Raw genomic sequence first — 24,203 nt, 5'->3', positions numbered from 1 at the left:
TAACATGTCCGCCTGCATCTTCCTCACAGACCGGCAGTTTGCCGGGGACACCCTTCTCAACCCCGTCTAAACACAACAGCCAGCCCTCGGTCCCTCAGATGTGGACAAGTAAAAGACCATTTCCTCCTAGCCATGAGAAAGCTAAGAGGTTGAATTTCACCATCTGCAAGCTGTTGGCTACAGAAATGCTGCCTTTCCGCCTGGTGGACACAGAGTATTTTCGAGACCTTATGTCTGTCGCAGTGCCCCAGTACCAGATGCCCAGTCGGCACTACTTCTCAAAGAAAAGTGTGCCTGCTATCCACCAGCATGTCGCACACAACATCACCGCTTCTTTGAGAAACTCTGTGTGTGACAGGGTACATTTCACCACAGACACTTGGACAAGTAGGCATGGACAGGGGCATTACATTTCAATGACTGGGCACTGGGTAACTATGGTGACAGCAGGACAAGGGGCTGCTGTCCAAGTCTTGCCGTCCCCACGAGTTGTGCATCAATCCTCTTTATCTCGAAGTTCCTCCACTGCTTCTGCCTCCTCAACCTCCTCTCGGTCCTCCACCTGTACCCAAAGCCTGTCTGGTCATGCCACAAGCTTTCTAACTGCGCAGAAGGGATCCTGCACACCTCCTTGCTATGCTGTCAGCAGGGCTCAACGTCATCAGGCAGTTTTTACTTTGAAATGTCTGGGAAATGTGAGTCACACAGCTGAGGAGTTGTGGTCAGCTCTGGAGAACCAGTTTCATGAATGGTTGTCTCCACTGGACCTGAAACCAGGGAAGGCCGTGTGCGACAATGCTGCAAACCTGGGTGCGGCCCTTCGCCGGGGCAATGTCACACACGTGCCTTGTATGGCTCACGTGTTGAACCTGGTTGTCCAGCAATTTTTAGCCCACTATCCCGGACTAGATGGCCTTCTGCAGAGGGCACGGTCGCAATGCGCTCACTTCCGCCGTTCGCATCCCGCAGCTCAGCGACTTACATCTCTACAGAAGTCGTTGGGCCTGCCACTTCACCGGCTAAAATGCGATGTGCCTACCCGGTGGAATTCAACTCTGCACATGTTGCAGCGACTGTGGCAGCACCGACAAGTCCTGGTGCAATACGTTCTGACGTATAGCCTGGGCCAACGAGATCCAGAGGTGGGGCAAATCACGCTGGAGGAGTGGTCTCAGATCAGGGACTTATGCACCCTTCTGCACAGTTTTGAAATGGCGACGAAGATGTTTAGTGCTGACGATGCCATTATCACCATGACTATTCCGGTGATTTACATGCTGGAGCACATGTTAAACAGAATTCGGAGTCAGGTGATGGCACAAGAGGAGGTGGAGGAAGTAGAGGAGGAGGAGTTGTATGCGGAAGGGCTAACATCTGCAAGGTCCAGACGGTCGGCAGCACCAAGGCGGCAGGCATGTGAGGGTGGGGGAGATGGTTTTACCAGGGCGCATGGTAGCTGCCAAACTAGTGAGGAAGGTGCAGGAGCCCAGGAAGAAGTGGAGGACGAACTGATGGAAGACTCATCAGATGAGGGAGACCTTGATCACATTTCTGTTGTGCGAGGTTGGGGGCAGAGGAAGGAAGCATGATTGTTACCTCACCACCAACACAACAGGGACTTGGTGCTCCTGGATGCACAAGACACGAGTGCATTCTTGCTGCACTACCTGCAACATGACCCTCGAATTGTGAGAATTAGAAATAATCCTGACTACTGGGTTGCCACACTGTTAGATCCCCGGTACAAAAGTAAATTTGCAGAAATTATTCCTGCCATAGAAAGTGATGCATGCATGCAGGAGCATCAGCAGAGACTGTTGCAGAATCTTACATGTGCTTTTCCACAAATCACTAGTGGTGCACATAGTGAATCTCACAGTTCCAACTTGCCAACCGTGGGACCGTCAAGTGTTCAGCACTCAAAACATAACAGAAACACAGTATCTGCTGGTAACATCAATTTTGCGGAATCATTTCACCACTTTTTTAGCCCATCCTTTGCAATGCCACAGGAGAAAAGAATTCTGACACATAATCAATGCCTAGAGACGATGGTACAGGAGTATCTCCAAGTAAACATTGAAGCCATGACTGTGTCACTGGACCCTTGCTCTTTTTGGGCTTCCAATCTGGATAAATGGCCGGAGCTCGCCACTTACGCCTTGGAGATATTGTCATGCCCCGCAGCCAGTGTTCTGTCTGAACGTGTGTTCAGCGCTGCTGTTGGTGTGCTGACAGATAAGCGCACGCGGCTCTCCAATGATAATGTAGACATACTCACGTTCATAAATATGAACAAATCATGGATCCGAAACGACTATTCTACCCCTGTGTCATCCTGGGGAGAGTAAAAGCTTGATGATTTGTTAAAATCACCTCACCAACCGTTTTAAGCTTTCAAATTACTAATCATGTTTATCTGTATCTTGGCTGGAAAATAATTTGGGCCTTGTAGCAGTGTGCAGTACTGATTCTATTAGGCCATCTATACTAAACTCCACCAGATTTAAAATTACTAATCATGTTTATCTGTATCTTGGCTGGAAAATAATTTGGGCCTTGTAGCAGTTTGCAGTACTGATTCTATTAGGCCATCAATACTAAGCTCCACCAGCTTTCAAATTAATAATAATTTTTAGCTGCATCTAGTCCAGAAAATTATTTTCGGGCTCCTAGATGCGTAAGACACATGAGTGCCTTCTTGCTTAACTACCTGCAACATGATTCTCAGATTGTCAGAATTCGAAATAATCCTGACTACTGGGTTGCCACACTCTTAGATCCCCCACACTCTTCGATCAACCTTTTCATTTTAATAAAGAACAAAAAAATGGTCATTTTTGAAATTATAAGCATTAGCAGGTTATTAGAAACTGAAATCAAACAGTTTTCAACTCAAAACTTTATTCTAGGTGATGTTACATTTGCACATACGACCCCTTGTTCGAAAGGAGCTTCTGAACTCTCTCGTCCATTAAATTTGTCAGGTTTTGGATGGTTTCTGCTTCAATTGTTTTGCATGAGGACAGAATACCCTCCCAGAGCTGTTGCTTAGATGTGAACTGCCTCCTGCCATCATAGACACTCCTTTTGATGATGCTCCAGAGTTTCTCAATGGGGTTGAGGTCAGGGGAGCATGGGGGTCACACCATAAGTTTGTTCCCTTTTATGCCCATATCAGCCAGAGATGCAGATGTGTTATGTGCAGCATGAGACGGTGCATTATCATGCATGAAAATGATCTTGCTGCGGAATACACGGTTCTTCATCTTGAACCATGGCAGGAAGTGCTGTTTGAGAAACTCCACATACATTATGGAGTTCATCTTTACCCCTTCAGGGATCCTAAAGGGGCCGACAATCTCTCTCCCCATGATTCCAGCCCAAAACATTACTCCACCTCCTCCTTGTTGGCGCCGTAGCCGTGTTTGCATGGGGTGTCCATCATCCAGCCATCCTCCACTCCATCCATCTGGACCATCGAGCGTTGCACGGCACTCATCGGTGAACAAAACAGTTTTGAAGTCAGTCTTCATGTATTGTTTGGCCCACTGGAGCCGTTTCTGCTTGTGTACAGTGGATAGAGGAGGTCGACAGGATGGCTTACGCACAGCTGCAAACCTCTGAAGGACCCTGCATCTTGTTGTTCGGGGGACGTTGGAGGCACAAGCAGCTTCAAAAACTTGTCTGCTGCTATGACAAGGCTTTTTTGCCGCTGCTCTTTTAACCTGACGTAATTGCCTGTAGGAAAGAGTCCTCAATTTTCCCTTATCTGCACGCACACGTGTGTACTGTGAATCAGCTACATACTTCTTGATTGTGCGATGATCAGGATGAAGTGTCTTGCCAATGTTGATTGTAGTCATGCATTGACCTAAACACTCCACAATTTGTTGCTTCTCTGCAGCCGACGCATCCTTTTTCTTTCCCATTTTGGCAGAAAATGTAGGCTGCTTAATAATGTGGGACAGACTTCTTAAGTAGTCTTGCCTTTCATTGGACACACCTGCCAAACTAATTAGCACAGGTGTCTGCAATTGCTTACAGTGATATAAAGAGCCCTGACACACATCACCATGAATGAGTTTAACTGACAAACAAAAAAATTCTTACCTTATCACTCCTAAACACTTTTTGCATAATAATTTGGAACACAGTGTACATGTGCTTTTCCACAAAACACCAGTGGTTCACGTAGTGAATCTTACAGTTCTAACTTGCCAACCGTGGTCTGTATGGAGTTGTTCAATAAAGGGCCCAAAATTAAGATAACATAGACGGGAGAGGTCTCTATGAATAGAAATTCCTAAGTATTTGATACCCTGTGAGGGCCAGGCAAAGGGAAAGTTGGACTGGATGGAATCCTGTATGGATTTGGGGAGGGAGACATCGAGGGCCTCAGACTTCGCTGCATTGATTTTAAAATTTGACCATGTAACAAAGTGATCTATTTCAGCCATAACAGCAGGGATGGATATATGTGATTGAGTGATATATACTAGGACATCATCAGCAAATGCAGAGCACTTGTACTCAGTGCCTCCCACCTCAATCCACCTAATATTGGGGTTATGGTGAATTGATGAGAGGAGGTGCTCCGTCACCAGGATGTATAAGAGAGGGGACAGAGGACATCCCTGACTTGTCCCATTGGTGATTATGAAAAGTGATGAAAATGTTCCATTTATCTTCAGCCTAGGTGACGTATTGCGATACAGGGCCGTGATTTTGGCTATAAAAGGGTCCCATAGACCCCTACCCCAAGCTTTTTAAGAGAATAATATATGGCGTGCCAGGAGACTCTATGGAATACTTTCTCAGCATCCAACGAGAGTATCTAATTACAAATTTTTAACTGCATCTAGCCCAGGAAATACTTTGTGCCTAGTAGCAGTGTCTGCTAGTCAGCGGATTATCCCAGCTGCTAAGCAAGCTACACCACCTGTAGTTTGGACACTTAATTTTTTCAAAGGAAATGGTTCGGGCCCCCGGGACACTCAGTGAAGAGCATCGGCTAGGCACCCAAAGGCACAGGGGCTGGGACTGGCGGTAGGACGCCTTGTGGTGGACCGCCAAGCTCGATCCTTATAAAAACTTTTTAACTGCAGCAGCTTTAGTGGACGCTACTGGAGCTGGAATTACCGCGGCTGCTGGCATGAGACTTGCCCTTCAATAGATTCTTGTAAAAGGATTTAAAGTGTACTCATTCAAATTAGAGAGATAATTTAAATTAAAAAGATTAGACCTGCCTCCACCGCAGGGGGGCTCGCTCGACCCACCAGCGGACAGGCACCAGTATTGGGAGAGGGGGGCTGGCCGTCAGGGTCCACCGCGGCTCTGGCACAAACCCGGCGACACGGAGGTCGAAAGCAGGAACGGACTGGCCGTGTCGGCTTCGCACTCTTTTGGTTTTAGAAGGGCATGATATGCCTATATCTGTGTCTCCCCCTCCTTTTACTCCTCCACCTCTTTTCTTTTCGCATGACTATATGTACTTGTCACTTTTCCATGTGTTAGTTGTGTCTTCTGAGCAGTTTATCAGCTTTTGGACACCTTTGAAGGTGTTTTCTATGTGTTTCTATGTGTTTTTGTTTGCCTGCCATTGGTTTTAACGGTGTTCGAAGGTGTTTCGATGAACAGTTCGACGAACAGTTTGGCGAACATACGGGTGTTCGACGAACCGAACTCGAACACTACGGGGGTGGCTCAACACTACTCAAGAATTCTCGTCTTGACAACTTCCATTCCATACTTATCTTCTTTTAACGCTCTCTCAGGTCTCCTCAGGGCCACCTTCTCATGGTTTAAAGGATTAAGTGCAATTTGTTTGCCCTTCTCCTTCTCCAAGGAGGCCTCGTTCACTGATTGGTACTTTACCAGGCGACCTTTGAGCTCAACAACTTCTTCTAGCTCAGCTACTCGGCTCTCAGTTACCCGTCTCTGAAGCTCTTCCTGCTTCAACTGCTCCTTTATCAGCAGAATTCTCTCAGACCTCTCTGTCTCCAATGCGCCCACTCGGCTTTCGGAAGCCAGTCTCTCAAGTTTCTCTTGCTTCAAATGGGCTTGTAATGTCTCCTTGAGCTCCTTGATTTCGTCTCTTACATCCACCGAATCATCAAAGCTCGCATTACTCGAGGAGGCATTTGCTTCATACCTCCCTTCTCCGATAGACTCCTCCATCTTTTTAAGCTCAGCTTCCATCCTGCCGATTCTATCCTTAAGGCACGTCTCTGCCCTCTGGAGATCATCACAGAACGTCTGCAGCTCCTTCACCTGAGCTTCCAGTCCTGAGATCTTTCTGTGGAGATCATCATTCTCATCACGGGTGTCCTGTAGAGTAGTCTCAATCACTTGGCGCATGTGCTCTGCATCAGCCTTATCATCCTTTAGTTTATCCTTAACCTTGAGGAGATCCTCATAGTCTCTCTTAGTTTGTTGCAGTTCCCTACTGAATTTTCCATGGATCTTTTCTGCCTCACGGTATTGACCAGATACTTCATCTTTTAATGCCTCTTTCAGGGCAGATAGCTCCCGGTCTCGCTGGTACAGAGAGTCCTCCAGCCGCTCCTTCTCCTGCATTAGAGGCTTTACTTGGTCCTGGAATTGCTGCAGCTCCCTCATCAGTTCACCATACTCCTTGGATTCACACAGCTCCCGGTTGAACTGTTCGCGCAGTTGTTCTAGGTCTTGATCACGTCCAGAAACTACATCCTGCAGCGCCCCTTTTGAGGCAGATAGCTCCCTATCCCTCTGATGTAGACCCTCATCCAGCCTTTGCTTCTCCTGCATTAGCTGCTTAACCTGCTCCTGACATCTCTGCACTTCCTTTCTTGAGACCTCTGCTTCTTCCGCATCCACAGAGCCTTTCTTCACTTGGTACAGCTCTAACTGTACCAGGGAGAAACGAACTTTCATCTCGAACAACTTATCTTCACACTCCGCTTTGTCAAGCTTCAACTGAAAAATCTCCTCTTTATTTTTCTGGAACATTTCCTTCCATTTGTTGATTTCCTCGCTGCTTTCCTCCAGTTCTCGCTGCAAGTTCCTCCCAACCTGATTTATTTTCTGCCGTTCAGACTCCAGGCACAGCTGGTCCGGGGACACGTTCTCCATGTTTTTCCTTTGTTGCTGCAAGTCACTCTGATACCGCTGCCTGACAGGCTCCAGCTCTTGGTCATGATTGGCCACCTCCTCTTTCAGCGCCCCATTCAGAGCTGTCGGTTCCTGACCTTTTTGTCTCGGTAGATCATCCTGCTTGTAACGAGTCTGCAGAATTGCATCCAACTCTTCCGCCTGATCTTCATTGTTGTCTGATACTGTACTGGAGGTTGCTACTGGCAACGTCACCTCCTCTTCCATCCTGATCTCCATTCTGTCTGGGGATACTGCTCCACTCATAGCCATCGCGGTACGCTGTTCACACTAGACACTTCACACCGCTCTCCCCGGAAAATTTTCGTGGCCCCACCAAGCCACAGCAAACCAGGTTTGAGTGCGACAACAATTTTCGTAACCCCGCCGAGTTACAGCAAGATGCTTTAATCTTCGTGGCCCCACCGAGCCACAGCAAGATGCATGCATCCACATTCGTCGTCCTGTGCCGTTACCCCTAGCAACCAGGCTGCAGTTGCCCGCATTCTCCACCAATTGTAAGGTAGCGCTAATGATCATGTTGAGGGGTACTCACTTCCCAGGGTCAATTAAAGCACACATGCAACGTTTTCCGGTAATATGAAGTCCAGCAGTTTATTACACATCATAAACTGCTTATAACATAGTCCATCTCAGTGGTTAGCAGGAATGCTACACATGTAATATTCTAGAGCCTTTTCAGTGGCAGCTATGCACGCTTGGCTTCAGATACAGACTTCAGCAAGGTACAACATCAATATTCATTTAAAGCACCGATTTACCTTTGCCAGGTCTTAGCTGCTTCTATCAGCTCTGTTCAGCCACAGCTGTGGATTAAGGCTCCCGAGACGTGGTCTCCAGGCCACGTGCCTTCCAGGGCTACTGGTGTCCTAGACACAGGGATCAGGCCTCTTGCCTTCCAAGGCTACTGGTGTCCCAGACACAGGGACCAGGCCTCTTGCCTCTCAAGGCTAATGGTGTCCCAGACACAGGGACCAGGCCTCATGCCTCTCCAGGCTAATGGTGTCCCAGACACAGGGACCAGGCTTCTCCACTGTTTCAAAAACCACCAGGATTTATATATCCTTCTGTGAGCACAGGACCTGTGATGATGTCACAGTCATGTGATCAGTCACCTGAAGGGAAGGTACGTGGTCAGCCAGAACACACCCCCTCTGACATTTTGGCAATGCAGCAAGCCGTTGCATTACAATGGGTATCTTGGCTTTTATCCACTTACCTGATACTATTCTTATATGGGACAGGCTCTGTAGTCGAGGTGCATTTTTTGGGTATTTATGCATTCACCTTTCTTACCTATTTGCGTGTCCTATTCTCCTTCTTGAAAGTCTTGTATTCCATTTTGTGGTTGACCGGATATACAATATATGTATTTGATCTGCATTGTAGCGTGACACCGGCAACCATTTTGCATGCCAGTGTCCCTCATTATACGATTTCTGATATATGTGTTCTATCCGCAATTTGTGGTTTCCCAGCAATACTTGGGTCATTTTTGAGCCACATAGTGGCTCATCAATCTTTGTATTCCTTCTACATCTTCTTTACATTATGGATAAAATAGTGGGTTTGTCCACATTGCAACTTCATTCATTAACTATAGGTATGTTTCAATTAAATATAGGAAATGCATACGTGATCCACAGTTTGCGGCATACTAGTGATCTTTGTGTCATCTTTAAGCCTGTCATTATGTGTCACGCTAGGTATGGGGAGAACCCAGTGTATAATGATGGGAAAAGGGGAGGGAGCCTTATAACTAGGGAAAGGGAGAGTGGAGACCCCTAAACAGATCTAATGACAAAACCTGACTCCCCTATAGACTGTAAGCAGGTTTCGCACCTATCGCCGAGCAGGAAACCTGGCCCTAGCTGACCCTAAGGCTAGGCCCTAGGTAGGGAGCAGGAGGGTGAGCACTAAGTCAGCCCCACTACAAACTAAAGCACACAGAGGGAAAACAACCAGGGGAATACATTATACACTTAGCTCCAAGATGACACCGGAGAAAGCACGTCAACAATCCACGAAGGAACTTCAAGTAATTCTAGTCGACTACTAGAATCCCAGGCCTGAATAGGTATAACACAATATCACTAGCAACTCTGAGGATCTGAGTGTATTTAAAGACACAGCAAGGAAGTGCTGATTAACAGCAGAAAGGTGAGGATACCTCAAGGTCCTAAAGGAAAAGGTATAATCTCCAAGCAAGGTGAGGATTATTGCTAGATCCTAAAGAGAGAGTAATCATAAAAGGATCAGGGAGATGTTTGTAAGCTCAAACGCAGTTATCTTTCTACAGCCAGACACCGTATGACTGTCTGTCAAGCCTCACACACCCGTGACAGTACCCCCCCTCCAATGAGTGGTTTTCGGACACTCAGGACCAGGTTAATCTGGATGAGAGGCATGGAATAAATGAACCAACCTAGAGGCACTCACCTCCGATGCTAAAACCCACATTCTTTCCTCTGGACCTTAACCCCTCCAGTGCACCAAGTACAGAAGGGAACGACGCTGAAGATGAGAATCCACAATCTTCAATATTTAGAACTTTAAATAAATTGCCATCAACCATGATTGGGGGGAGGGCGGCAAGGGAGAAGACTCAAGAGGTATCACCCACTTCTTAAGCAGAGACCTGTGAAACACAACTCCAGACGAAACATTGCTGGGTTATTGACAGCGGTTATTTATAGGGACCAATAAACCTAGGTCCCAGCTTCCAGGAAAGAACCTTCAACTTGATATTCCTGGTAGACAGTAGAGATAAGTGACTCGCCCCCTGGGCCGTGGGGCACTCGGATCTGGGCAATAGGGAAACGGTGGGAGTAGTAGTGGCAACCCGGTTCCGTGGCTCAGGGTGGTCAGGCCAGTGGTAGTCCGTTATGTGCTGATGTTTATGTCTGACTACGCCACCCGTGGATTGCGGTTATTAAGAACCGCCGCTGCATGCAGACCACTGGGGCTGATGAGTTGTGCAGCTAGGGTAGTGTGACTCCCCACGGGAAGAGTGCGGCCCCAGGGCAGTATAGTGGATGGTGGGAGTGATGGTAGTGAGAATCCCAGTGCCAGTAGTGCTGGAGGAGCAAGGAGCACACAGACAACAGGTTGCAGTCCAGGGTCTTTACTAGAACAGGTAAACTGACCCACAAACAGTCCCAGCTAGGAGGGGACCTGGATGTCTGAGAGCAACGGGGAAATTGGCCCTGGTCAGGGTGAGGGTGTAGGCCTACCGTGCTTTCTGCGCTCCTTCTGGCTATCTCCTCCTGATAGGGTAAAAGCCCACGTTTCCGAGCTTTCCGTGTATTCTCGCCTGTATGGCCTGCGACGTGGGTTCCTTTCTGCTCCCAGCCTTGTACGGCTTTACTGGTCCCTTCGGTTGTGGCAGGGCCTCCAGGCTTCTTAGGCCAAGGAATATACAGTCCCTTGCGGACTGGTTCTCTGCTGGGGGATGTGGAATCCTTCCAGCCTCAGACACCAAAGTCTGGTAGATTAAGTCTGTTATCTGCCAAGACAGGCTCTCTTCGCCTCTTGTCTCTGGCTTGTGGCTCTCCTCCTGCCACACTTCCTCTTAGGTTACAATTCAACTGTCTGTCCCTGCTCTGCTGAGACACGTCTCAGTCCTGAGACACGTCTCAGTCCTGAGACAGGTCATCTGGTTCTCTCTAACCCTGCCCTCAGTACCAACTTTTATAGGGGCAGTCAGCTCCCCCTACTGGCCTGAGACAGGAGGCATTGCATGCTAATGTTCCCCTGACTAGAGAACCTCCCCCTTGCTCTCAGACACAGCTTTAATTACACTTGTGGCATCCAGGCCAGGGTGACACATTCCCCCCTAGTGAAATTTAGTACTCCGGGACTAAACAATAAACAAAGACAATATGCATAACCATAAAACATTAATAGACAGACGACGCACAAATTGAGTTCTTAAGATCACAGTGTGGCCTGTGACCGGGTGTCCATATCACCAATACAACGGGAGCCTTAACCAGGTGGGGGTCTGTCCTACCCCAAGTCCTTTACAGTCTTAGTTCATTCCTTGGCTAGGCTCCGAACGCAGTCCATACAAGGTCCCGGTTATAAAAAAGTCCATAACCTTTGAGTCCTTACGGTAGCTGCAAGAAACTGAAACACGCTATTAATAATCACGCAGGTAACTTGGCAAACATTTCAACATTTTGCAACAGGGTTATTTACAATTTTAGTACACTCTATATTTTCCAGCGAGCAAGTATCTGTCCCTTTGTGCTCCTGGTTGACCTACGTAGCCCACTGTCTGGTGGTGGACCAACCTGGCTTTCCCCACTATCGTTAGGGGTACGGCTACCAGCTGGGTGTACAGGTAAGGCAGGCAGCTGTCTGCGGGTCCTTTGGCTTACCGCAGGCATGGCAGGCTCACTGTCAGCAGAGGGTTGACTCTCCTGGGCTGCTGGAACAGGCTCTTCTGCCTCTGGAACCGCTTGCTCCTCTTCACCTTCCGGCTCTGGTGTTGGTTGTTGCTGGGCCGGTTGCAGGAAATGCAGGACGGGTACCACTATGGCATCATTTATGCGAGTCCAGGACTGAGGGAACTCTCTGAGAACGGTGCTGATCATTTCTTCCTTGTCTTTTGCGGTTTCAAGGTCACTCTGATCCTCTTCTGCACTACGGAGTTGCTCGGGGCACCTTTTGAGGTGGTCTCTGGAGACGACACTAGTGGTTTCTCCTCCGTCCTTGGTGATTACGCACACCTTTGGGTTGTCGTGGTCAGACTGCAGTACGGTGTAGGGTTCCCTTTCCCACTGGTCATCCAACTTATGTAGCCTTCTTTTTCGCTTTAGGACTTGCTCACCAGGTTCTAGGGGACCAGCAGGGGCGTGTTGATTGAAGAGTCTTTCTTGCTTCTCTCTCACCTGGGCCAGGCTCTTCTCCACACTCTCCTGTACCTTCTTGTACAGCAGTTGCCTTTCCGTATCCCAGTCCGCATCCGGGGAGGTGTCCTCAGGTATTAGGACTCCCATCTCCAGGTCTACGGGCAGCTTACCCGGTCTAGCTCGCATCAGGTAAGCCGGGGTGCAGTTTGTAGCATTCACTGGGATATTGTTGTATAGGTCTATCAGGTCCGGCAGTTTTTCTGGCCACAGGCTGCGTTCCTCCATGGACAACGTCTTCAGGAGATCAATGACTATATTGTTCATCTTCTCACACATCCCGTTGGTTTGGGGGTGGTAAGGTGTTGTACGAATCTTCTTACAGCCATAGAGGTTGCAGAACTCCAGGAAGATTTCAGCTTCAAACGCTGGACCCTGGTCTGTCAGGACCTGTTCCGGATACCCGTGTGGACGGCAGAAGTATTGCTGGAAGGCTCTGGCCGCTGTTTGGGCTGTCAAGTCCTTTACAGGGACCACCACTATAAAACGGGAATAGTGGTCCACGATTGTCAGGGCATAGATGTATCCTGACCGGCTGGGAGCCAATTTGACATGGTCCAGAGCTACCAACTCAAGAGGCTGCGTGGTGACGATGGGCCTCAAGGGTGTTTTCTGGCTGGTGCGGTCCTTCCTCCTCATGTGACAAGGGCCACAGTCTCTGCACCATTTTTCTACAGCTCCTCTCATGCCGACCCAAAAGAACCTTCCTCTTAGTAGGAACTCCAGTTTCTTCCAACCGAAGTGTCCCGCTCTGTCATGGTAAGCCCCCAGGACCATAGCTGCATCCCGCCTTGGGACCACGACTTGCCAGGTCAGCTCGTGCGTCCGGTGGTTGACAATCCTTCTGCACAACTTGCCTTCGTAGAGGAACAGCTTGCTCTTCTCCTTCCATAGCTGCTTGGCTTCCTCTGGGGCATCTGGATCTAGGCGGGCGTCTTCCCGGGTCAGCAGATCTTTCACCAGGCGGACTGCAGGGTCACTATCTTGGGTCTCGGCCCAGCTGTGGTGAGGTAGGGGATTCATCATCACAGTTGTTAGATCCTCCTCCTTCACGCGGTGAGAGTGTTGAGCGGCTCCATACCGGTGAAACGCGGGGAGTTCTACCTCCTCCAGCTCTTCTGGGTCTTCGTCACCTTCAGGTAAGTGAGGCATTCTTGATAGGGCGTCCGCGTTGGCGTTGGTTTTGCCTGTCCAGTACGTGATCACGAAGTCATAGTTGGAGAGACGGGCCATCCACCGCTGTTCCAGGGCACCCAGTCTTGCATTGTCCAGGTGTGTCAACGGGTTGTTGTCCGTGTACACGGTGAACTTTGCGGAGGCCAGGTAATGCTTGAAGCGTTCCGTCACGGCCCACACCACCGCCAAGAATTCTAGCTTGAAGGAGCTGTAATTCTCCGGGTTCCTCTCGGTGGGCCTCAGCTTCCGACTGGCGTATGCGATCACCCGTTCTCTGCCCTGTTGGTTTTGGGACAGTACGGCTCCCAGTCCCACATTACTGGCATCTGTGTGGAGAATGAAAGGCTGGTCGTAATCAGGGTAGGCCAGGATCTCATCCCCCGTGAGGGCCATCTTTAGCTGGCGGAAGGACTCCTCTTCCGGTTTATCCCACTTGAAGGGTGGCTTTTGACTTCGGGACTTAGACTGTCCGATCAGGAGGTCCTGCATAGGAGCTGCCATCTTAGTGAACCCGGGGATAAACCTTCGGTAGTAGCCTACCAACCCGAGAAACTGTCTCACCTCTTTGATGTTCGAAGGGCTTGGCCAGCTCTTGATTGCCGTGACCTTGTCGGGGTCGGGGGCCACTCCTTCCACGCTTACCACGTGCCCTAGGTACTGGACCTTTGGTTTCAGCAGGTGACACTTCGATGGTTTCACCTTCAGGCCATAGCCTGCCAGGGCTTCGAACACCTCGGCCAGGTGCTTTAGATGGTCCTCGTAGGTCTTCGAATAGACGATCACGTCGTCCATGTAAAGGAGGACCGTCTTGAAGTTTCGGTGCCCTAGACAGCATTCCATCAGCCGCTGGAAGGTCCCTGGTGCGTTGCAGAGCCCGAAAGGCATACAGTTGAACTCACTCAGTCCCATCTGGGTGGTGAAGGCGGTCTTCTCCTTGTCAGCCTCTGCCACAGGAACCTGCCAGTACCCGCTAGTAAGGTCCAAAGTAGAAAAGAAGTTAGCTGATTTTAGTGCGGCTAAAGACTCTTCTATTCTAGGCAGCGGATATGCGTCTTTGTGGGTGATAAGGTTGATTTGTCTATAGTCCACGCACATTCTCATGGTGCCGTCTTTCTTTTACACCAGAACCAAGGGGGCTGCCCAGGGGCTACAGCTATCTCTAATGACCCCAGCTTCTTTCATCTCTCTTAGCATGCCCTTGGCGTTCTGATAATGTGCAGGGGGTACAGGCCTGTGTCTCTCTTTTATTGATGGGTGGCTCCCTGTGGGGATGTGGTGTTCTATCCCCTTTACTCTGCCGAAGTCTAGCGGGTGCTTACTAAAGACTCTCTTGTACTCCTGTACCACCCGGTAGACTCCTTGTTTTTGGTGCAGGGGAGTGGAGTCAGCACCCACGTGGAGCTTCTGGCACCAGTCCTCCTTTTGTTTCTGGGAGCCATTACCCTCCGCCTGTGGAGATGGAGGCAAGGGCTCCACGGCCCTGATAGCTTGGTGTTCGACAACAAACAGTTTGGCGACTGTAGCGTACCTGGGTAAGTGTACTTCCCTCTCCCCAATGTTGAGGATGCGGACGGGCACCCTCCCATGACGGACATCAACCACCCCCCGGGCTGTCAAAATGGTGGGCCTGCTGTCTGAGTACACGGGTTCTACCATGGCTTGGTAGTCTCTACCTCTCAACCCGATTGCAGTCCGACACCAGATCATCATTTCACTTTTGGGAGGCATGGAAATGGGGAATGGGTCACTCAGTCTTACGCTACCGATCTCACCACCAGACAGTTCTACCTGCTGCCGTCTCATCAGGGCTTTTATCTCCTTGTTGAGGACTCTCTGTTGGCTGGAACTAGCATTCACAGCCACCTGTTGTAGAATTACAATTACCTCTGAAAGACAATTTTCAATTACGTTAGTACCCACAGTTATTTTAGGGTGACTTTCACGTCGGTCAATGTCCACAATAATCACTCCCTGTGGCGGCAGTTCAACTTTACCAATTTTAATGGTCATCTTCTTGAAACCCATCTGCGGCACGGGTAAGCCATTACTGGCGATGATGCTCAAGTTACTGTCTGGATACCGTGTGATATCAGCATCAGTCCAATACTGCTTAAAAAGTACATAAGGGATAGTGGTTACTTGCGACCCAGTATCCAGCAAGGCGCTCATGGGGATACCGTCCAGCACCACGGGTAAAACCGGGCGCCCCCCAACGTACTTATCACGCCAATTATAAGGGCCTGGTGATCTTATGCCTGGGGGTTGGCCCTCTGCCCCAGGTTGGACCCGTTTAAATTACAGTACCTGGAAATGTGTCCGGGCTGGTTGCATCGACGGCAAATGGGCTGTCCATCCTCTGCGTAGCGGTCTGTGGGCCTCCCTCGGAACGACGGGATCCTCCTGTGTCGACGCTACGGGACATCCTCCGGACTTGAAGCCAGCTCGATGGGTCTTGACGGGTCCACTTGCAACGCCTGGACGGTCCTGGTCAACGCCGCGACGCTCCTGGTCAGCTCCTGGACTTGGTGGTGCAGGTCTTTCGACGGGGCTTGGTTCAGGGCCTGTGCATCAGCCCCCACGGGGTCCATAGAGCAGGGCGCCGCCTCCTGGTGGTAGGTGAGAGCAGGGCGCCGGGGGTTTATAGCGCCACTAGTTGCAGATTCACGGAGCACCCTTATGGCCCTGTCCTTAAATTGGGCAAAGGTCAGGTCGTGGTTCTGAAAGAACATGAGGCGCAGTTGGGCCCTGTGGGCGCTAGACAGCAGACCTTCTATGAATTGTTCTGTTAGCAGCTTATCCGTTTCCTGCACACTGCCAGGGTCAGTTTGTTGAATAGCCCTAAAGGCTTCCTGCAGATTTAGGGCATAGTCTCTGATGCTGTCCTGTGCCCGCTGCTTACATCCATAGAACCTCATTTTAATTTCAGCAGAGGTACGTATGTCAAAAGTACCCCGCAGCCGGGCCAGAATACCCTTCACAGTCCTTTTCTCCTCAGTGGGCCATGATTTTACCTCCCTTTGGGCTGCGCCAGTTAACTGCCCTGCCAATATGCTGACCTTCTGCTCCTCTGTCAGGGGGTAAACCTGGAACAAACTGTACAGCCTTTCCTTGAAGTCAGTTAGGGCATGGGGCTCCCCTGAGTACTTGGGCAGCCAGGCCGCTCCAGGGATGTAGGGCAGGGAAAAGGGCATCACCGCTGCTGCAGCTGCGTTGGTGGTGGTGGGCGCCTCTGTGTCCGACATCTTCCTCCCCCCTAGTTAAGCGTGGCCTACCTTCCGATGATCCTCTTCTGTAGGCCGCGGCTCCGCTGCTGCTGCTATGGACGAGGACCTGGCGTCGCATCCTGATGACGTCAGCGTCGCCCTCTCTCCCTTCCAGGACCTTGTGCAGCGTCGGTGTGTGGGGCGGAGCTTCGGATCTCGCGCGGTTTTGACGTCCACGCCCCTCTTCTTCCCGCGCGGCGTCCTGAAGATGGCGTCCGATGGCGGGAAGCAGCCGCGGATGGCGGGAAGACGGCAGAAGACGGCGGGAAACGTTCCAAGATGGCGTCCGATGGCGGGAATCGGCTCCGGATGGCGGGAAACGACTCCGGACGGCGGGAAACGGTCCAAGATGGCGTCTGATGGCGGGAATCGGCTCCGGACGGCGGGAAACTTCGCCACAGGTAAGTTTACAAAAGTCTTTTTCAGGCACGCAGTACCCGGTGGTTGCGGGCACGAAATCCTGCTGACTACGCCAAAGCTGACTCGCCCCCTGGGCCGTGGGGCACTCGGATCCGGGCAATAGGGAAACGGTGGGAGTAGTAGTGGCAACCCGGTTCCGTGGCTCAGGGTGGTCAGGCCAGTGGTAAGCCGTTATGTGCTGATGTTTATGTCCGACTACGCCACCCGTGGATTGCGGTTATTAAGAACCGCCGCTGCATGCAGACAGCTGGGGCTGATGAGGTGTGCAGCTAGGGTAGTGTGACTCCCCACAGGAAGAGTGCGGCCCCAGGGCAGTATAGTGGATGGTGGGAGTGATGGTAGTGAGAGTCCCAGTGCCGGTAGTGCTGGAGGAGCAAGGAGCAAACAGACAACAGGTTGCAGTCCAGGGTCTTTACTAGAACAGGTAAACTGACCCACAAACAGTCCCGGCTAGGAGGGGACCTGGATGTCTGAGAGCAACGGGGAAATTGGCCCTGGTCAGGGTGAGGGTGTAGGCCTACCGTGCTTTCTGCGCTCCTTCTGGCTATCTCCTCCTGATAGGGTAACAGCCCACGTTTCCGAGCTTTCCGTGTATTATCGCCTGTATGGCCTGCGACGTGGGTTCCTTTCTGCTCCCAGCCTTGTACGGCTTTACTGGTCCCTTCGGTTGTGGCAGGGCCTCCAGGCTTCTTAGGCCAAGTAATATACAGTCCCTTGCGGACTGGTTCTCTCCTGGGGGATGTGGAATCCTTCCAGCCTCAGACACCAAAGTCTGGTAGATTAAGTCTGTTATCTGCCAAGACAGGCTCTCTTCGCCTCTTGTCTCTGGCTTGTGGCTCTCCTCCTGCCACACTTCCTCTTAGGTTACAATGCAACTGTCTGTCCCTGCTCTGCTTAGACACGTCTCAGTCCTGAGACAGGTCATCTGGTTCTCTCTAACCCTGCCCTCAGTACCAGCTTTTATAGGGGCAGCCAGCTCCCCCTACTGGCCTGAGACAGGAGGCATTGCATGCTAATGTTCCCCTGACTAGAGAACCTCCCCCTTGCTCTCAGACACAGCTTTAATTACACTTGTGGCATCCAGGCCAGGGTGACACATTAGCGGTGTTCGACTCGAACTGTTCGCCAATCTCAAATTCGAGCTGTTTTGGGCGGTGTTCGAGCCGGTCGACGAACCCAAACGATTTTAAAAAAATTCGGCTGTTCGAGGTTATGTTCGATAACTGTTCGTGCACCAAAATCATAACTGGATTTTTTCTCAGTAATGCTGAAAATTAATGTTAATACGCAGTTTGAGTGTACAGCGGGACGGGGGGAGGGGCAGGGGATGGATCTCTGCATAAATAATGAAGATCTCCATTTTTTTTCTCTTTCCCGCATTTACAGTGGGGAGGTGTAATCTGTCAACCTATCAGCAGCGTACACACGGAGCGAACTGCTTTTTTCACACAAGCAAGGGCATGTGTCATTGGCAGTGTATGTCACATGTCCTTGCCCTATAAGACCCAGTCATTTTCTACGTAGCCACCATTTTCTCACTGCTGCAGCTGCATGTTAGACGGCACCGCTGTTGCTGTGTACGCTATACTTTGAGTGTTAATTTCAAGCCAATTTTCAAACAAATCTACAGATAGCTTGGGAGTAGGGAATAGTTGTGATTGCAGTCCTTTTGAGGACTACGTTACATCACTTCCTACGACTTTTATCAGGCAGGTCTGTGACCTTAAATAGATAGGTTGGGAGTAGGGACTAATTGTAATTGCAGTCCTTTTGAGGGCTAGGTTACATCAGTTCCTATCACTTTTTGCCAGGCAGGTCTGTGCCAGTGCTGTGCAAGTTTTTTTCACAGCATTTGGCTAAATCTAGCCAAGCAAATCCTTTTTGGCCTCTTGCAGTGTGTGTTAGTCAGTGGAGTAGCCTATCTGTGTTGCAAGCTACACCACCTGTGTATAGAATACAATTTTTTTTACTGCACCTAGCCAAGTAAAACCTTTTGGGCATAGCATCATTCTATTAGTCCATCTATACTAACCACCACCAGGTTGCAAATTAAAAATAATTTTTATCTGCATCTAGTTCTGAAAAAATATTTTGGCTTGCAGCAGTGTGTGGGACTTGTTCTATTAGTCCATCTATACTAACCTCCATCAGGTTGCAAATTAAAAATATTTTTTAGCTGCAGCTAGCTCTGAAAAAAAATTTGGGCTTGTAGCAGTGTGTGGGACTTGTTCTATTAGTCCATCTATACTAACCTCCACCAGGTTGCAAATTAAAAATAATTTTTATCTGCATCTAGCTCTGAAAAAATATTTGGGCTTGTAGCAGTGTGTGGTACTCATTGTATTAGGCCATCTATACCAAGCTCCACCAGCTTTGAAATTAATTAGAATTTTTATCTGCATCTAGCTCTGAAAAAATATTTGGGCTTGTAGCAGTGTGTGGGACTTGTTCTATTAATCCATCTATACTAAACTCCACCAGGTTGCAAATTAATAATAATTTTTAGCTGCATCTAGCCCGAAAAAGAATTTTTCTTCCCAATAGTGGTAGCAATAGAAATATGGGGCCCGCGACTTGCTAACAAAAATATATGCTTCATAACAAAAAACACCAGCCTAGAGCACTGCATTAATAAGATGGTATCATCATCTCTCCCAGTGCTAGGCCTACTATGCCGGCTAGCATTCCTGTGCCTAAAACACAATGTATGGGTCCGCGCTAGCCACGATGCTGAGGGGTCTAAAGCTGCTGCTAACGCTTTATCACAATTTAATTGGCAGATTTTCACAGAGCTTCTCCCCAGCGCCCACCCATCTGGCAACAGTTGCCCACCCTCCCTATGGGATCTAGTGGCGAATAGTTGATGCCATTAATCAGAGCGTCAGTTGCCCCGTGGACGTGGCAAGCATACGGTAAGGCATATGGAATAGTGGACACGACTAGTAGCAGGCAGACGGGTTGACCAATGTGAACAAGCCAGATCACAAGTCACCATAGAATTTCTCCACCAGCTAATGATGAGGGGCATATCAGGGGCGTCAGCGCAGCGGTGTCTGACCGAAGTAGCATTTCACTTCCAACTACTGAATTGGGGAGATGTGACAAAGAGATTCATCATCAGACAATCCATAAAAGGGTGGAAAAGGGGTCAGCCAAGTCAGGAGTGTAGACGTCCCATCCTGTGTCACTAAAACTGATTTCTCACATCATATCCCTAACACCATTAACATGACACTCACAATTTGAAGCAACACTACTGTCTACTGCATTTGCGATCGCTTTCTTCGAGGCGCTATGCATAAGCAAATTAGTCACTCAATCAAAAATTACCACCAGTGGAGGCTTATTACACCAGTACGTAGTCATAGCCAATAATGCAATACGTCTACGCATATGCCAATCGAAAAAGGTTCCAGCGGGCAGGGGCACTTGGGTACTTCTACAACCCACAAACGGTACACTGAGTCGGGTAACAATAGTAAAAACATATATAACCATCAAATCACAAAGTAATTTCTTCCTATCACACATTGATGGAATGCCATTATCAAGATACCAGTTCCAAGCTATATTTAATAAATGCATAACATCGGCAGGGAACCACACCAAAGATTATGGGACACACTCATTCCGCATAGGCGCGGCCACAGAAGCAGCAAAAGCAGGACTGTCAGAAACGGGAGTTCAGAGGATAGGGAGATGGCGATCCACGTATTTGGTGAGATACATAAGACCGGACTTGTTATCCTAACGTGGTTTGTTTCTTTTACAGGTGATGCTAAGCCAACAGTGTGGGTGATAGGCCACTCGTATATATATATTGGGCAGAAAAAAGGGCGAAAGTCTGCCCAGGCGGGAGGAAATTAGAGTTTCATAACACATATTTCAACTGGAGAGGTATTAGAGGCCTGCAATGGCCACAGGTACTAATGGAGGTAATCAAGGTAGGGAGAGAGGCAAGAGGTCCGGTCATCTTAGTTATACAGGCTGGGGGAAATGACCTAGGTCATCACAAGAGTGCATAACTAATGGCAATAATGAAACTAGACACTGAGCGCTTCAGAGAATTTTTCACAAAACTAACTATAGTATGGTCAGAGATTGTGCCGATAGCGGTATGGCAAGGTGCGCGAGACATCACGGCCATCGAATGGACAAGGCGAGTAATAAATATTCGGATGGCAAAATTTAGAAGAGACAGAGGCGGTGTACTGATACAACACAGACAACTGGAATGAGATAAAGCAGGCCTCATACGGCCCGACGGTGTTCACTTAATGGATATTGGACTGGACATATTCCTGTCAGGACTCCAGGACGGAGTAGAACAAGCGTTAAGAGTGATGGATGATGGTCAGAGTCCTGCATACGAGTACGCAGGATCCCCCGTGGCCTGGAAATAGAAAGGACATGTTGGAGAGTTACACTTGTTGGCCAACTTGCCGGTGTGGAGACCCAGGGCATGCTGCAACAAGCTGAATTGTTTTAGAAATAAAATGCCTTTCTAATGGAATGAGTATAAAGAGTTAATATAGCTGTGACCGATCCTCACCCATCCAGTTGTAAGAGTTACATTATTGTATTGTCAAGGAAAGGGGGGCGGTAGGGGGGCTGAGCGTCTGGGTTTGGTTGGGGGTCCCCACAGTCTGCCTAGGCTAGATGCATTTAAAAATTCTTATTAGATACACAGGCGGTGCAGCTTGCTTCGCAGCTGGGCTACTACACCCAAAGTATTGCCTAGGCTAGATGCAGTTAAAAATTCTACGCTGACTAGCAGACACTGAAGCTTTGGAGCAGACCTCTGAGTAAACAGCTCTTCAGACTCAACCATCTGTGTTACCCCAAGCCATAGTGTATGTAGTTTCTTACAGTTAAAAGGGGGGCGACCCAACCCACCTGGAATTGACGATGCTAACGTCACGTAAAACACAGCAAAGGGACTCCAAAAAGAGTCTCTATTTTTTCCAAAAATTGTTGCACAGACACCACTTAAGTGGCAACAATTGCCTCAGAGTTGCTTAAAACGGTTGGTGAGGTGATTTTACCAAATCCTCAAGCTTTTAGTCTCCCCAGGATGACACAGGGGTAGAAAAGTCCTTGCGGATCCATGATTTGTTCATCTTTATGAAGTCTGTCTACATTCTCAGTGGACAGCCACGTACGCTTATCTGTCAGCACACCACCAGCAGTGCTGAACACACATTCAGAGAGAACACTGGCTGCAGGGCATGACAAGATCTCCAAGGCGTGAGTGGCGAGCTCCGGACATTTTTACAGATTGGAATCCCAAAATGAGCAAGGCTCCAGTGACACAGTCATGGCTTCGATGTTCACTTGGAGATACTCCTGTACCATCCTCTCTAGGCGTTGACTATGTGTCAGACTTCTTGTCTCCTGTGGCCTTGCAAAGGATGGTCTAAAAAAGTGGTGAAACGATTCCACAAAATTGCTGTTACCAGCAGATACTGTGTTACTGTTACGGTTTGAGTGATGAAGACTCGACAGTCCCACGGTTTGCAAGTTAGAACTGTGAGATTCACTACGTGAACCACTGGTGTTTTGTGGAAAAGCACATGTAAGATTCTGTAACAGCCTCTGCTGATACTTCGAATTCTGACAATCCAAGGGTCATGTTGCAGGTAGTGCAGCAAGAAGGCACTCATGTGTCTTGCGCATCCAGGAGGACCAAGTACTTGTTGTGTTGGTAGCGAGGTAAGAATCATGATTCCTTCCTATGCCCTCTCCCCCCAACCTCACACAACAGAAATGTGATCAAGGTCTCCCTCATCTGATGAGTCTTACATGCCCATCGCCAGTTCGTCCTCCACTTCTTCCTCGGCTCCTGCACCTTCCTCAACAGTTTGGCTGCTACCATGCGCCCTGGTTAATCCCTCTCCCCCACCCTCCCATGCCTGCCGCCTTGGTGCTGCCGACTGTCTGGACCTTGGAGATGTTACCCTTCCGCATACGACTCCTCCTCTACTTCCTCCACCTCCTCTTGTCCCACCACCTGACTCTGAATTCTGTTTAACGTGTGCTCCAGCATGTAAATCACCGGAATAGTCATGATGATAATGGCATCGTCAGCACTAAACATCTTCGTCGCCATTTCAAAACTGTGCAGAAGGGTGTGTGGCGCCCCTGAGTGTTCAGTCGCCACAGAGTTACTGCATCTCACCCAGAGGTGTGGTATCTCACCCTCAGGTAAGGAAGGAGTATGGCTTGGGACCCTAACACCTGCATCCAACACATACCCGCAGGGTAGGGCGAGATTGCTCCTAAGGGAGAGCACAGTCCCAGGTCCCTAGCTGGCGGGGGGGTCCTATGTAGTGGGTGTGGGTGGAGAAAGCAGCTTAGGGGAGCACATGACAGTCAGAGTATAAATAGGAATCCATCTTAGAAAGAGCAAGCCAGTCACATGAGGAGAAGTGACAGGAGCAGATTCTCTGCATGAGCTCTGCTCCGGAGGCGGGCCTAGCCTGGGAGGCCCAGGACTGAAGGAGAGAAGAGAGGAGTGGGAGCAGGAAGGCTCCAGGAACCGAAGGGACCCTAGGGGTACGGGCCGTGCAGAAGGCCACCCGTACGCCCGCTGCTACCAAGAGGTAGAGGGGTCAGGCCAGATAAGGGGAACCGGTCCCTCAACTAGCAGAGAAACAGCAAGGCTCAACTAGAAACTGGAGGCTGCAGCATTTCATGTACTGCAGGCCAAAGTCCACACCAGTCTCACTAAGAAGGTAGCCACATAGGACCCAGGGGACGGAACACACGTCGCCCGCCAAGGCCTGAGGAAAACGGATAGAAGGGTCACTGGGTGTTAGGTGCAGGGAGAAGGCCATAGAAAGGACACACAGAAGGGGGTCCTGCTAAGTACTCCGGAGCTATCTGGGGGTGGACTGAGCCCCTCACTGAGTATGCACAGCACGACGGGGGAGATTGCTCTCGTACCTGTAATCTGGACTGCAACAACTGTGAGTAAAGATTAGAGATGAGCGGTGTTCGACTAGAACTGTTCGCCAATCTCAAATTCGAGCTGTTTTGGGCGGTGTTCGAGTTGTTCGACGAACCCGAACGATTTGCAAAAAATTTGGCTGTTCGAGGTTATGTTCGATAACTGTTCGTGCACCAAAAGCGTGTCCTGCATGTCTGGCGCTATTTAGAGCACCAATCATGCAGGGATTGTCTGCCACTCACTGTAATGCCACAGCCATGGTGGTTGTGGCATTACAGTGATTGCCCAAATCGATGGGAACAGTGCCAACAGTGAAACATGAAAAGCCGG

At 49.5% G+C, this 24,203-nt stretch overlaps 2 protein-coding genes across 5 annotated transcripts in view; both read right to left on the bottom strand.

Moving 5' to 3' along the window:
• LOC141166303 (cingulin-like) overlaps positions 1 to 7,511 on the bottom strand; it is a 35,249-nt gene extending 27,738 nt beyond the window's left edge. Inside the window, exon 1 of the mRNA XM_073652866.1 lies at positions 6,103 to 7,511. Within this exon, the coding sequence (XP_073508967.1) occupies positions 6,103 to 7,404 (1,302 nt within the window). The 5' untranslated portion in view covers positions 7,405 to 7,511. The remainder of the gene's footprint in view (positions 1 to 6,102) is intronic.
• Positions 1 to 24,203, bottom strand: part of LOC141157210 (probable ATP-dependent RNA helicase DDX60) — a 1,123,923-nt gene that overhangs the window by 36,198 nt on the left and 1,063,522 nt on the right. The window lies entirely within an intron of this gene.

Source organism: Phyllobates terribilis, unplaced genomic scaffold, assembly GCF_046119375.1.
Source record: "Phyllobates terribilis strain yellow unplaced genomic scaffold, ASM4611937v1 Scaffold_1__5_contigs__length_1240528914, whole genome shotgun sequence".
In the NCBI taxonomy this organism is placed as follows: domain Eukaryota; kingdom Metazoa; phylum Chordata; class Amphibia; order Anura; family Dendrobatidae; genus Phyllobates; species Phyllobates terribilis.
The sequence above is the reverse complement of the archived record's forward strand: the minus strand, read 5'-3'. Positions and strand labels throughout refer to the sequence as shown.